This window comes from Bombyx mandarina, chromosome 13 (assembly GCF_030267445.1).
Source record: "Bombyx mandarina strain Sakado chromosome 13, ASM3026744v2".
Lineage (NCBI taxonomy): Eukaryota > Metazoa > Arthropoda > Insecta > Lepidoptera > Bombycidae > Bombyx > Bombyx mandarina.
Window position 1 is genome coordinate 8716931 of NC_143220.1, and position 12060 is coordinate 8728990.

The 12060-nt window shown below is 36.1% G+C and overlaps 1 protein-coding gene across 1 annotated transcript in view; it reads right to left on the reverse strand.

Annotated features, from left to right (window-relative positions):
• The window catches only part of LOC114249999 (endothelin-converting enzyme 2), a 67906-nt gene extending 60574 nt beyond the window's left edge, over positions 1 to 7332 (reverse strand). The window contains exon 1 of the mRNA XM_028183741.2: positions 7175 to 7332. Within this exon, the coding sequence (XP_028039542.2) occupies positions 7175 to 7186 (12 nt within the window). The 5' untranslated portion in view covers positions 7187 to 7332. The remainder of the gene's footprint in view (positions 1 to 7174) is intronic.
• Positions 7333 to 12060: the final 4728 nt, after the last annotated feature.

Sequence of the window (12060 nt, forward strand, 5' to 3'; positions counted from 1 at the left end):
ACGGTGTTTTGGAATATAACATTTTAAACAAAAAAAAATTATAATGAAAGATCATTAAGCAATAATCGCTTTAGTTTGTCATTTTGCCAGACAGGTTGATGGTATTGTACTATTGAAATATATTGTCACAAACAAATTGACGTTATTTTATAGTTATGTATATAAATAGTAATTATGTATATCTATATATTAATACGTGAAGCAAAAACTTTGTATCCCTTTTTACGAAAATTGCGCGGACGGAGGAGTATGAAACTTTCCACACTTATAGAGAATATAGAGAAGAAGTGCACAATGTTAATATTTTTTTAAATAATGCATTAAAGATACATTAAATCAATAAAGAAAACATTACACACACTACATACCATGTATTTGACGCACACACGCATGCATACTATTTATTGTCAAACTTTTGTTCTTGACGTCTGTTGTCAAATTGAGATTAAATATTGTTTGTCTTTGTTAATATTTTTTATAGTGTAGCCTTGGCGAAATTTGTGATTATAGAAGTATAAAATACAATCACAATAGTGTACAAACTTACAATTCCAATTAATTATAGTCGAATTTCGACTACTGCGGGACCTCTAGTAAATAGTAATTTCTTTAGTTTCACGAGTCGTAGACCATTAAAAGTAAGGTTTTAAGGTTTTTAGGGTTTAAGGTCGCGTATTTAAGTCGTCTGTGAACCCCGATGTCAGTATAGTACTGAAAACGACGGGAGTAATTAAATGACAGTAAGAAAGCGTGATTAAGTCGTAAAAGCAATTTTAATAAAATTGTATTTGTAGTTAGTGGAATTTTTCGCGCGTTTACTTCATACTGTAACCAAAGAATATTATCGATAATAACACGAACAAGGCCATTTGCTATTGCTTTTCATATTTCTCTATCATCCGTGATAATCTTTACAAAACTCCATTAAGTTTGTTCTTCGGCTGTGGTGGCGTGGTAAGATCAATGAACCCTACGAATTGGGCGTTTATTGTAGCCACATTTCTGCCTAGTTACCGTGAAATAACACATGAAGAACGTTGTTCCAATGCAATCGAAAGTTCAACCTCATGCTTCAAAATCAGTAGAGACATTCACTCTTTACTGGTGGTAGGACCTCTTGTGAGTCCGCCACCACCCCGCCTACTTCTGCCGTGAAGCAGTAATGCGTTTCGGTTTGAAGGGTGGGGCAGCCGTTGTAACTATACTTGAGACCTTAGAACTTATATCTCAAGGTGGGTGGCGCATTTACGTTGTAGATGTCTATGGGCTCCAGTAACCACTTAACACCAGGTGGGCTGTGAGCTCGTCCACCCATGTAAACAATAAAAAAATTAAAAAAAAAACTCTAATGTTTATGGACCACACATCCACTAAACGAAACATCGATCTGAATCGAGACAGATTACAGCGCTACTACTACTACTACTACACTCCGCTATTCACAATTTTAGTTAATTATCTGTAAATTTACCTATATGTGTATGTGTTGAAATCAATAAACTACAAGACTAAGTACATTAATAATATATTATAATATAGAAATTAGGTTACAGGTTTCTTAGAATGTCGTGATGCGCGGAGATGCACTAGAGCTCGAGTCGCAAGGACAAAGAGCCATCAGCTATAAGTTACAGCCCACACCCATTCGGTAATCTATAAAGTACCTAAACTTGACTTTTCATTTCGAATTTATTCGCGCGGAATACGTTAAGACCAATGGTTGCAATATTCCTTTATTCATATTCGATTTACAAAATTAGTAAAGAACATCAATTTTGTTTCCTTTTTAAGTTTTTATTTTTATTTTACAATCAAATGTCATTATATTAAAAATCTCCTTTATAAAATAACATTTTTATATACCAGACTTCAGTAAAGCTAACAATATATATAAGCAATGTACGTGTATATAAAGTATGTATATGTAAGTACATATATATATAAAGGCAAGAGAACGACAACTGTTTATTTCTAATTCTTTATTGTGAATAAAACACAATTCTCTCTGACGGGCCGTCATCGCCTGACGGCATTTCACTCGAATTCAGTTTAAAAAAGTATAAAATCATAGCTTCCATTAACCTCTTGTCAATGCCACTTATTATATAAATAAATTCGCTTTATCCCACAATGTTCTTCGAAATCACGCCCCCAGAAGACCTACGGTGCATCAACTCAAACCAAAAACATAGTTCGTCCACCGTAACGGTTCGCAAATCACATGGACACTACATCATCAGAAAAACTACGAACAATGAATCAGACGGCCAGTGAACAATAAGCGCCCTCAATATTAGCATATTCTAATGACCTAAAAAGATCATCTCCTTACCGTTATGTTCCGAGCTTTGTGCGTTGAGACATTATTGTCGTATTCAATAAAATGTCACGTGAAAATCTTTTGTAAAATCTTTCACAGTAAACGGTTTTGAATCCGAATTTCATCTTAGGTAAAGGGTACCAGAAACAGATAGTGAAAAGCGATGATTTGCACATAAATATATCTATTATTAGGTGCAGATGCTATATTAAAAAGCAATAAAAACACTATTAAAGAAAACAATGACACTTTCCAAGTTACATGCATACGAATCATGATAAAGGTCTTCCCCGAGCACTTTTCGTTTTGAAGAATCAAATAAATTATAAAAGGATATGATTTTTCCTTTTTTTTCTACTTACTCTAGTAACTTCGAGGGGTTATTCTAGATTCGCCGAATTAGTAGGTGAGCTCACGGGGCTCAAACCTGATGACGTTGCTAACACGAACCCTAGCAAGAGCCGTGCTTCGCAGAATCTACCACCGGATCGGAAACACGACACACTGAGAAGATCCGGCGCGAAACTCAATGGGCTGAGTCTGAGGGTTAATTTACTCGTCGAGCCCTTCGTCGCAAGCGACAGGTTGATTTATTAATGAATGTTTGTAAGCTCCATAAAACAAAACTGCCAAAAGGGCTATTCATGTTATAGTTCATTTAAGTTATGAATAATACTTCTTAGTATTCTTATAACGGGCCCCCAATCTATAAAACTCCGATAACTCATTATGAATAAGACCGTTATTCTTTATGTCTGAAATCGGCTTCAAGCTGTGATATTTATAGGTTAAAAAATAACAGTTTTCTTTTAAATTATATTACATAGATAACGCTGTCTACAGTCTAAAAATATGTACTTTTGATCTTCGTTTAAGGATGAGTACTTATTTTTGATGCCGCAAGCCATTATAAATGTTCCAATAAGTGTAGAAACAAATAATTCCAATGCAGGCTACGTACACGTGCTGATTGTACCGCATCCCACGTACGCGAAAGCTCCGTTAGCAAAATGTCATTGTTCATTACTTCCGAACGATCAATCATATCCCTTGAGCATCAGTCGTTGACCTCGTATTTTTTTTTTCTTACAGCCCCAGATTCTACTAAATTTTTACCTCGCTTATGAATATCCATCCCGGACGGTATCATGCAAGTATCAATACTAAACGAGTCAAACTAGCTAAGCCGCAATTTACTTTGTTAAAAATGTTTAAAACTGAACCATCTTTCGCCGAACGTATTACATCACATTAAATTATTATTGTAAATAAAGACCCAACAGGACAATGGGTGCAGAACAATAACTCGCATTATTATTGAGCATTGTCCGGTCTTTCGGCATTTCGCGTGTGAAAAAAAGCCAGATAATCGACTCTTAAATATATATTGAAAATTCGATTATCGCTACTCATGTATTTTGAAGGGTCAGCAGTTATTTTAACGTAGCACCCCGTGTCTATTGATTCTTACAAGCCTCTAACACTCAGGTTGGATGTGAAATCGTTTGGTCACTATAGTCATTTAAAACAAGAACTCTGAAAAGTAAAATGCCCATGTTGATTTATAAGCTGTTTCAGTACCTACTTAATAAAGCTAAATCAAATAACAAATAACATCTGTGACAAAACAGTCATGTCCATAGACAGGCCACGTGAGACAGGCTGGAGATAATACAAAAAGGTTTTATTTATATTTGTTTTTTTGTTTAGAAAGGAAGGATTAGTTGGCCCGGAGGCGTTTCCAGTTTCACCAAGACAAATGATAGATCTTAAAGCTCAATCAAAGGCGACTGCTTCGCGAATGAATCTACTACCGGATCGAGAGAAGAATTCTTCTCGCTGAGAAGATCCGGGGAGGTGATAAAAAGATTTCGATAAAATAAGCGATTATGCTCAGGCCGGTTAGCGCTCAATAAGAGTGTGCTTAGTGCAAGTTTTTTAACGTTCTCGATAGCGTAAAAATTAACTGAAGTTTGTATGCAGTTGGAACAGCGCCCCTAGCGGCAAACGTGCTAAACGTTCCAACTCCATAAAAATTGAGGTTAACTTTTACGCTACCGAAAACGTTAAAAAACTCGCGCTAAGCACAGACAGTACGGCTGAGAAAATGTCTATTTTATAACATAAGCGATTACTTTTAATCAAATGAGAAATTTTTAATTTGCGAAATTTTGAATAAACAATACAATATGTGGAGCTTGCTGAGTAATTTTTTTTTTTATTACCCAAAGCATTTAACTACAATAATTGAATAACGAATCTTTGTAATAAATGTATTATTTCATTGAATTTAATCCAAGAATGTTCATCCTGACTACGAGACGCTTCACTGTATGTCTGTAGACATACGATGGTCCCGTTCATTCCCGATCCTGCGGACAGAATGGAAAGCAGTCGACGTCGCCCAAAACACGTCATCTCGGATCCTCCCGATCCACTAACGGTGCTTTTAGGTACTTCAAGCACCGGTCACCGTCCTCGTCGAACCCGTCGCTTGCGACGAAGGGCTCGACGGGTAAATTAACTCTCAGACACAGTCCACTGAGTTTCTCGCCGGATCTTCTTAGTGGGTCGCGTTTCCGATCTGGTGGTAAATTCTGCGAAGCACGGCTCTTGCTAGGGTTCGTGTTAGCAACGTCATCAGGTTTGAGCCCCGTGAGCTCACCTACAAACGTTAGGGTTACGCTGAAATAGCCCCAAAGGCTATCAGCTTATAATAATAATAATAATAAAACATTTATTTCAGAAAAAATCCATAAAATAATAATAATACAATAGTCAGCACACAAACAGTTCAACAATACAAATAGAAAATGAACAATATACTAATTCAATTAATTAAATATACAAAGGAAATGAATTAGAAACACATAATTATATCAATACAGTAGTAACCACTCTATGTCAATATTAGCTATCATTATGTCAATCAGTCAATTAATTTGGAGAAAAAATAAAATAAAAAAGAAAATCATACACATTTCATAATGAAGAGTAAAATAATAATAAGGATATGTCAGTCTTGTCCGGTAATTATACACATCCATTTATGTTGGATCGGACAATCAGCGCGAGAAGCAATCATCCCGACGATGCCATTACTACTGTCTCTCACTCGTCTTAAAAAAGAGGCAACCTTTTTTCGGATTATAGCTTGATAGCCATCCGTCCGGGCATCAGCAAACATTTGCGACGCACTGCAGTAGGGAGGCAGCCGCAATAGCACCCTGAGGATGTTGTTATACTGAACGCGCAGGACCCTGGCAGCCCGCTGAGTATGATTCACCCATAGACTGCTCGCGTAAAACGATTGGCAAAATGCCTTAAACAAAGAAATTTTTACTGGGGAGGAGCACCGAGCGAATCTACGGGCAACCATGTTTCCTCGGACCGCCAATGCCCTGCGCTCCCGCTCCAAATCTGCGTCATCGGACAAATCATCCGTTACAATGTGGCCCAGGTACTTAAAACTGGTCACTCTCTGCAGTTCCTCATCATATAATTTAATTGAAGGAACACAAACTTAGGTAGCAAAAAAAAAAAAAAAAATTGTCCCGTTTTCGATACCATCCAGAATATGTTGACCTATTTAGTTTATCTCATTCGACAATTATTATATTATAAGATGTATTACTAATGTACAATGTACTTAAATACGTATGAAAGAGTTCTACACGAGGGCAGTCGAAACAAATGAAAGTGAAACCGTAAGGCTCTGCGATTTTAAAACATGTGCCTGATTATCGATATCAAAATAGTGTATCATGGAATTATTAAAATTGTTATATGCATCCTATATAAAAATATCGAATACTGAAAATAAATTAATATTTTTAAATCACTCACTCCTCGATTATGGATACTAATTTTTTTTTTTTGGAGATCAGTAATTGCATTTTCTAAATAATTTTATAAATACCCGACATCGTGTTTATTGTTTCGCTACGTTCGTGAATGACTTTCTCGTTTTAAGGAACATTAACGTCTAATAATATTTGACAATGTTAGTGTCTTGTGAGTTCGCACGGGTCTGTAAATTTATTTATGTCGTTAAGAACTCACCAATTTGAAGGTGGGAAAGCTATACCAATGCAATTAAGATTTCGGGAATGACTCAAGTCCTACTCAAGACTTAACTACTAATGACTCAAGTCGGAAATAGCTTGGTATCCAGATTTCGAGAAATTGTTAGTGTATATTTAAAAAATTAAATAGCTCTGTACTTCAAGCCACTATAATTAGAGCACTTAATCAACATTTCGTATTATTTTTTTCTGTTCTAAAACTAGTTGACAAATCAAATTTATTTTAGCAAAGTTAAATTCAGAAAAACCACAGTTTTGCCTGTATTCTTTACTTTTATTTACGTATTAATTATTTTTCTTAGTTCTTTCAATAATATTTCATAATTTCAACAAAAGCATATTTAACCAACAAAAAATATTTCCTCGATAAATATTTCCGAAAAATATTTCCTCCAAATAGGCTCTAAACTCGTCTGCCCACCTACGTTACTAAAAAGTTTCATAAAAAAAAAGGTTCGTGCTTCGTCAAATCAATTGATAAAAGATTATTTAAAATTCTTCAGATAGCCTTATTCTCTCGTTGCTTGAGAGCCGACATCAAGGTTTTATATATTGTTACGAACTATTATGATGATGACATTGAATGCACCCATCGGAAAATGAGGAGATTTTATCCGGTACTGTAACAATAGCTAAAGTATTAAGTTTAAATTTTTTTTTGGGTTTCCTTCTAATTATTTTCATCTTTTTGTTTTATTCAACTACACTAAATAAGAATTATTTTTTTCAGTGAAATGTCATATTGGTGGTAGTTTGAAAAGAGACCTACCTTATACTTCATGTTCGATTTAATAGCACAACACAAACTTTTTATTTTTATTTTCTACGATTCGATATTGTTAAATATTGGCGCGTAAACAGTGTTGTCTCGCGCATGCGTGCGGTGGTGCGCGCGACAATGGCCATCGTTCTATCGAACCGCTGGTTTTGCTTCCCCGCCATCGCGGTGCAACGACCCAGCACCGTCCACTGCCGACCTGCGACCAGCCGAAGGTGAAGGTAAAGGCGAAGTGCGATTACCCAAAAATGGACGAGTTGCACGCAGTTTCAAAATCGTTGCAATTCAGAAAGTCATTGAGTTCTCTAAATTTTTGCAATTGTTTTTCTAGAATAAATAGGACAGTCGCATTTATTTAACAAGTAATGGCACAGATTCCATGCTGGTTATGGGATAAATATTACTTTACTGGTGGTAAGGTGGACCTCTTGTTAGTCGGTACGGGTAGGTACCAACCACCACCCAGCCTATTTCTGCCGTGAAGCAGTAATGCGTTTCCGTTTGAAGGGTGGGGCAGCCGTGGTAACTATAGAAAGACCTTAGAACTCATATCTCAAGGTAGATGGCGGCATTTACGTTGTAGATGTCTATGGGCTCCGGTAACCACTATGAACTCGTCCATCCGTCTAAGCAATAAATAATGATATATATATAAATAAATATAAATATATATTATCTTCTATCTTTCCAGCCTTAGTGTAATATAAAAATCCTATATTATTCTACCAACATAGCCTCTTAGTTGAATTTTTGGGCTCGTATTGTCATGAACCGTCGATACCAATGGTCGATAACCCGCGGCTTGCGCATGCTGCTCTTTGACTCCTCAGCAACGGCTCTTTAGCAAAACCTTTACTTCAGGCACGGAAATCTTCCCTTGTAAGAGATGAGTAAATATTTTTGAAAAACAAGGTTATAAAAATATATGTTAAAAAATGGTGGCTCTTTGAATAAATTTTAATTGTGTGGCGTGATTGTTAGTGAATATTTATTTATTTATTATTTATTTATTTATCTATATTTGGCTCTTTAGGTGGACAAGGTTGCCGACCATTGGTCTATACTTAGCCATGGACACTTAAAAGCTATCCAGGCCATTTGTGCAGCTATTAAGCTGATTTTAGTCACAGGTAAAAGGTAGTCGAACTTTTTAATTGCCTAGATGTGGGAGCTCCTTTTCCACCTCATGCAACCCATAGAGCTTACAATTTGAATGGGGGCGCGCAATACGAAACATGAGGGCGAAATATTTGTTAAACATATAACATGGTTATCCAACGTTACAAACAAAAATGTAGGCTACTTCGCTGCAAAAATAACCCGGATATTTTTTTCTACTTCAACCCATATTGGCCTGGTATTACGCTTCACCATTAGCAGCTATTATTTTTTTAGTACAAGTTATTATTCCTTAATCGTTGCCGTCATTCGTAAGCATCTGCTACATGTGTATAAGCCCAATTAGTTTTTCGCCGGATCTTCTGAGTGGGTCCCAATTCCGATCCGATGGTAGATTCTGCGAAGCACTACTCTTGCTACGGCTAGTGTTAGCTTAATCTCTCAGGCTGAGCCCGTGAGCCGTTCTCACCCGCTAAACTGATTGGTTTGATTTTTATTACACGATCTTATTCCTTCACCGTGGAAGTCAATCGTGAACATTTGTTAAGTATGTACCTGCCAGCGGGATTCGAACACAGGTCATAACCTATAGGCCACGACGACTTCACAAATTCTCACTAGTCTCATTTCCATTTTGTTTAGTCGCCTTCAACGAATCATTAATCATGAAGAAGATAATCATGAATCATATATCTTATCTTATACCTTTAAACGAGCAATTCTTGTATATTAATATACCTAGTCAGGTCATAAATTCTGTCACATGTTTAATGTAAAATAATTGAAACAAGTTTATTCATTATGTAACCATTCATATACCAAAATGAACTTAACAAAACATAGATTCTTATGACACTAAAGTTTATTCAAAATTACCTCCGTGATTTTGAATACAGGCCTTCAATCTGCGCGGCCAGTCGTCTATCGCAGCACGAACGAGGTCCATGTTAATATCGGCGGCTGCCTTAATCAAGGATGTCTTGAGTGACTCCAAATTGGGATGAGGCTTTGAGCACGCCTTTTCCTCCAAGTGTGGCCATATCTTGTAATCTAACGGATTCAAATCTGGACTGGAGGAGGGCCAGTCTTCGTGCCGGATGAAGTCGATTTCACGCGCAGCCAGCCAGTCTTATGTGCTCTTCGCTCTATGAGCTGGCGCCGAATCTTGTTGGAATACCCAGTGCCTGTTATTGAACATGGTATGAGAAACAGGTTCCACAAGGTTCGTCAGGACTGTATTTTGATACACAACTGCATTCGTTTTTACACCTTTCTCACAAAAATGTACCTCTGTTAAGCCCCAATAAGAAACTCCCAACCATACCATGAGCGAGGATGGAAAATGACCTCGTTGGACACGCGGAATACGGTTGCTCGCTTCTTCACTACTGTGTGCGTACACCTTATCATTTTGTTTGTTGTAGCTCTCTTCTACGGTAAAAATTTTTTTCATCCGAAAAAAGAATTTCCCGATATTTTTTTCCCGCGTACCGCTTCAACAAAGCGCGGCATCTCTTCAGTCTCCGGTCCATTAGACGAGCATTCAAACGATGTCCTGTTTTTCTTCGATATGCCCGAAGCCCTAAGTCTTCATTTAACACCCTTTTCACCGTGGTTCTGCTTAACCCCATCTGAAGGGCCAACAGTTTCTGCTTACGTTTGGGATTTCTTTGAATTCGCGCCTTCACAGCTTTTATCACTGCTGGAATCCTAACAGACCGAGGGCGACCACTTCTTGACCTGTCATTTACACTAGAGTCTTCATTGTATCGTTTGATGGTACGATAAACGAATCTTTTGGTTATATTCAAATTTTTCAGTATGTTAAAAATTTGAATTGGCGCGTAACCGCAACAATGCAACGCAATAACTGCAACACGGTCTTCTTTAAGCGTCCACTCCATATTTAAAAATGAGTAAAATTCTAAAAGTATACCGTAAAATGGGGCGATTAGGGACAAATTCCAACTTTATGAGCAATTTTAAGGTAGTTGTTGGTGTATATAATGCTATATCAGGATCAAAATGATTGAGTCTTGGGGGCATCTTTGTTGTCTAATTTAAAATTATGCAACTAGCATTCCAGTTTAAGCAAAAAATGCAAAAATAGGTGTAATCCCTATTTACCCGAAAATTGCGGTTAATTGGGATGAAATGAGAAATTTCCTAGGGTTGGCACTACTTTTATTTTTATATATAGTTTTAATTTATTTATTTATTTAGTTGCAACAACAAAGTGATCATCAATAAAAAAAATTGAAAAACTGACAAAAGTATATGGCAGACATCACCTCAATTATAGGTGCAATCGACAGTGCTGATATTTCTATCTGGGTTAAGAGATTAGGTGTGTCGGTTATTCCATGGATTAATCAGATGAACTCTGAACAAATATTAAATATTTTATTATGTATTACTTAGACATTTTTGTCCACCTTGAGATTTCATTGATCTTGTTACATGTCTCTGCAAAATCGACTTACTTATATTAAATTGCTTATCTATTTCAAATAAAGACTTATTCCCAATTTCGCTTCGAATAAACCAGATTTTTACCAACAAATTTAAAAAATATTGTTATAACTACATAGACAACCCTACAAACCTGTACCTATTTATACTTAGGTCGTTTCCATTTCACGTATTCTCATCCCGATTGACCCCTTTTTCGTTGTTATTTGTACCTAAGACGTCCCCAATATCCCCAAAAACAACAGATTTTTACATGTATTTTTATTTAATCAAATACATTAAAACCAATAACAACTGAGACTTACCTTTAATATATATGCTGGTTCAAACACTAAATAACGTTTATAAATCATAGTCGTCTTCTATTATTATCAAATAAATAAAAGAGAGCAAAGTTTCTAGCACTAAATTAATGACCACCACAGGAAGTTAATTTGAAACGCGATTTTTTATAAGTTAGCAGCTATTATCATGCATATTCAGAGTTGTTTTGTGAACCTTGAACATTCTACTATTAAACTACAAAAAATGGAAGATTTTGCAACGAATATAAAACTTATATTGAGCGTCGAAAGATTTTCCCGGTTTTTTCCCGATTCGCCTGTCAATCCCTAATCGCCCCATTTTACCGGTATATATTTTTATTTTCATGAACAATTCGAAATTCGAATTCAATAAACTTTTTTGTGACCAGCATGCTAAAAGAAAAGTTTTTACTGTGTGACAATACTTATGACCTGACTAGTTATATGTATATAATCTGAATCTCGGAAACGGCTCCAACGATTTTCATAAAATTTAGTATACAGGGGATTTCGGGGGCGATATAAATCGTAGCTAGATCGATTTCTAGCTAAGATTTATTTTCAGAAAATTTTGTTTTATTCGTGTTTTCAATAATCAACTCTTCCCGACATCTATTGGCGAATAATAATACTAACCGCTTTAAAGACACAACAAGATGGCGTTATCAAAAAAAAACCGAGCGTGGCTCGGTCTTCATCTTGTGTACTATTAAAATAGATGAAACGGGCCATTAATATAATTATTGAAAATTCCGCTATTGACGACGACTCAAGAAGAATTCGTTAATGATTCAGAATTTCTTAAGAAATTATATACACGCAAACGTATGAAACATGTGAAAATTCACTTTAGTTTCCTCAGCACCACTTTTAAATACATTTTTATTATGTTATTAATATATTTCGGTTAGGCCACAGAAATAGTCCATCACGAATCTAAATCGAGCAGTTGCACTTGAAATTTCAAACATTGATCGTCAA